This window comes from Cucumis melo, chromosome 3 (genome assembly GCF_025177605.1).
Source record: "Cucumis melo cultivar AY chromosome 3, USDA_Cmelo_AY_1.0, whole genome shotgun sequence".
NCBI classification, from domain to species: Eukaryota; Viridiplantae; Streptophyta; class Magnoliopsida; order Cucurbitales; family Cucurbitaceae; genus Cucumis; species Cucumis melo.
In genome coordinates this window covers 14,614,477-14,618,370 of record NC_066859.1, presented here as the reverse complement: position 1 = coordinate 14,618,370, position 3,894 = coordinate 14,614,477, and the positions used below count along the sequence as shown (strand labels likewise).

The 3,894-nt window shown below is 41.0% G+C and overlaps 1 protein-coding gene across 1 annotated transcript; it reads right to left on the bottom strand.

Moving 5' to 3' along the window:
* Positions 1-347: 347 nt before the first annotated feature.
* LOC103488614 (uncharacterized) lies at positions 348-1,334 on the bottom strand. The gene has a single exon (XM_008447435.3). The coding sequence runs from the start codon at positions 1,021-1,023 to the stop codon at positions 532-534; it is 492 nt and encodes a 163-aa protein (XP_008445657.1). The 5' UTR covers positions 1,024-1,334; the 3' UTR covers positions 348-531.
* Positions 1,335-3,894: the final 2,560 nt, after the last annotated feature.

The window sequence follows — 3,894 nt, the reverse complement described above, 5'->3', positions numbered from 1 at the left end:
AAAAGAAGACAAAATAGGTCAAATATTTGCCAGATACAAAATTTCAAAATTCAAAAGTATTTGACATTTCTAAAGTTTAGTATCTGTAAGACACAAAAATAAAGTTGAGACCGACAATTTCTTCAGATCTAAAAATTGTATGACATATGTATGATTTAACCAATTGATTGTACTCGGATTTTAAATGTGAATGCCTCCCATAAAAAATAATTTAATAATAGAAAAATGGGGACATAAAAATTAAGAACCACAGCCCGAGTCCAACCCTAAATTACCTTGAGCAATAATTAATAAATAGTTTTCAGTTGTAATAGTAGTAGTAATAATAATAATAATTAATGTAGTCCTTTTTAAAATCAACTACTCCTACTTTTTTTCTTTTTCCTGTGATGGAACTAATGAGAAAAAAAAAATTTACAAATGGGGTTGTAATTTTATATTCATTTCAGAGATTAAAAAAAAGGTAATTTTTCTTTTATCTCTCTCTTCATCTTTCGTCCTACTTCGCCTATGGCGGACCTTCCATCGCCGTCACGAAAAAACAGAGTACACATCGGAATGTTCAAACAGTCCATCAAACGCCACATATTCCATTTCGTTATAAAATCTCTCTCCACCTCCCACCAACTCCAGCGTCTCATAACTCGGAACCGCATCTTCAAATCCCCAAATCTCTCCAATCCCAGACGACTCCGACGACCCTCGCGCCACTTCAACCACCTCCGTTTCGCCGCCGTGGCTCGTGGAGGCGTCGGAGGGTGGAAGACCGAGTTCGTCATCGGAGGCCAGGAGTAGGTAGCCGAGCTCCGAGGGGGCGGCCGGAGGGGGCGGCGGAGAGGAGACGGGGGAGATCTCGTCTGCGAAACTCTGGATAACGGAATCGAGATCTTGGACTGTGGGATCGGGGTCGGAGTCATCGAGAAGGCCGAGGAGGTCGTCTCGTAGACGTTTGACTTCGGGAGAGTCGGATTCGGAGTCGAGAGAGTCGACTCGGAAGCGCTTGTTAGGAGAATGATTATCCATGGGGTGGGGGAGGGAAAGAACGGTGGGGGGAGAAGTGGTGGTGCGGCGGGAGAGCGGAGAAGAGGGATATATAAAGGGGGACAAAGAAGAGAGAGAAAGTTAGAGAGAGAAAGAGAGAGTTTGGGTAATGATAATGACACCAGGCGCGTGGTAGAGAATGCCTAGTCTACATCACGGACACCTCCTCCTCTTTTTCTTTTCCCATTTTCATTTTTTATTTTTCTAATCAACTTTTTGGCTTTATCTTTCTTTTTCTTTTCTTTTCTTTTCTTTTCTTTTCTTTTTTTTTTAAATAATAAATATAAACCAAAAATTAATAATATTTGTAACAATTAATTGGGTTGCATAACATTTTGAAGTCCGGGAAACCGGACCCACCGGCATACTCAGTCCATCATAAATAATACGGTTCTTCTTTATTTTCACTTTTCTTTTTTCTTTTTTCTTTTCTTCTTTCCTTTATTTCCTTTTTTTTTTTTTTTTTCTTTTTCCAGCTCGTCTACTATGGTCTCAAACCATTCCATATATCTCTCTATATTTCTCAGGGGTTGGGTTTCTCATATGGTATCATATTCTTTCTATTTTACTTTTCTATTTTTGTTTATTAAACATAAATGTTTTTATTCTATATTCACTTTTTACCTTTTATCTTTCACTTCTAACTTCATCCAACATTTTAAATGTTCATATTAATGCATGGTTCCATTATAAAAAGAAAAGAAAAGAAAAACAACCATTTTATTAAAATGTATTTACAAGTTTCAAGTATAAAGAAGTATTTTTAAACTTTTAAAACCAAGTTAAAAATATTCTTATAGTTAGTTTTTTACCAATATCATTGGAGGATTGTTTCAACAATATTTATGAAATCTCAAATTTTTCAAAAATATTCTTAAATTTTAAAAGTATTTAGAAAAAAAAAAAATAACAGGCATATTGTATGAACATAACCCATTAATATAATCTTACATATCAGTTTCTATCATCTTCTCCTTTGGCTCTTCAAGTACCTTTTTACTTTTTTTTTTCTCTAACTATTTGACGCTTGTTTATGTAAAATGAATAATTAAAATTACACACTTTATTTATAGATCATTTAAAAAATATAAAAAAGTGGCAAAATATTTACACGGTAGAACAATTCTAAAAACAAAAAAAGACCACAGGTCCACCATGAAAAATACAAAAAATGTATGGTCAACAACGCGTGTAATATATTTGGTACATGATCATTTATTTTCTCAATTCTGTCGTTTAATTTGCTTACACGATCGTTTAATTTGCTTACACGATCCTTTAGATTTGGCCTAAATCTAAATGATTTTTGTAACGCCCCAGCAAATTAGAGTTTCATTTGTTCATCTCAAGAGTTTTTTTTTTTCTTTCTTCAAATTGTTATGGATTTGGATTATTGTGGACCTTATGCTTAATGTAAGGGTAAAGTTTTCCTTGGTTATTTTTTTTTTAATTATTGAAGTTAGGGGTGAAATAATCTAATTAATGGTGATTAGCAAATTAATTATTTGCCTTGGAAAGGGTCAAGGGTGGCTTAATTGAAGAGAGAGAAAAGAGGGTTTATTAAATTCTTTTATTATTTTAAATTCTTTTAAAAATGAGGCATTGGGAGGCGTGAAACTCCTCATCTCCCCAAAGAAGAAAACTCTAGCCGCCGCCACTCTCCGCGCCGCCGCCGAACGACCGCCGCACGCCACCGGGCCGACGTCATCCTCCCAGCCGCGCCGGAAATCCGTCCAAGCCGATCCGCGCACGCCGGGCATCCATCGCACAGCCGTCTCCCGCAGCCGCCACCCGAAGCCGATCCGCCGCGCATCTGCAAGCCGAAGCCGTGTCGGCCAGCCGAAGCCGGAACTCGCCGAGCCAACCGAAGCCGAAACTCGCCGAGCCAGCCGAAGCCGGAACTCGCCGCTCCGATCAAGCCGAAAGGAGCCGCTTAGATCCGACGCAGCCGGAACGTCCGTCAGCCAGCCGTCGCGCCGTCGCGCCGACTGAAGCCCAGCAGCCAACGCCGCGCGTGCCTCCAGCCGTCGAACCCGAACCCGGAGCCGCTCCACATCCGCGCGCCCGAACCCGGAGCCGCTCCACATCCGCGCGCCCGAACCCGAAGCCGAACCCGCGTCCGTGCCCAGCCCTCTCCGCGTGCAGCCGCGCCGCGTCCAGCCCATCAAGCCGAGCCGCACGCGTGCAGCTCCTGCGCCGAGCCGAGCCGCGCCTGCTACTGAGCCGAGCCGATCCTTGCTCTTCCATCCAAAACAAGCCGAGCCGATCCCTACCTTTGGAGCCACACAGATTTTTGGCCGTTCCCCACGTTCCTTGGTAAGTTTTGGAAAATAATTGGGATTTGGTATACCCAACGAAGAGGAATTTTAGTTTTTTTAAAATAATTCATTGGTTGAATTAAATTATCTTTCTGAAAGGGAGCCGGTTGGACAAATTGGTGTTGGAGCGTAGGATCATTTCTCGACTTAAAAGGGACTAGCGCAACCTTGATTTCGGGGTAAGTTGCTTCAAACGACTCTTGGGTCTCTGTTCCTTGAAGGTTAGGTTTAATTGTTGTCTCTAATCTTTTAGGGCCCTGCTGCTTGGAAAGCACACCTTTTCTCACTTTTAGAACTCGTCAAGTAAATCTCCAGGTAAGAGATTCTACTACTAGCTCCATGTTTAAGAATTATGAGACTACGTATACTTCAATTTTTGCATGTTGAGGATTAGACAGTACGATGCCTGGAATCAATGTTAGTATGATGCAAATGACGATATGGTTATACTATAGCATGTTATGTGTGATGAGAACTGTTATGGCTGTACGACGGGTGTCGAGACGGAGAGTGAAATGATGATTTTATCTGATAT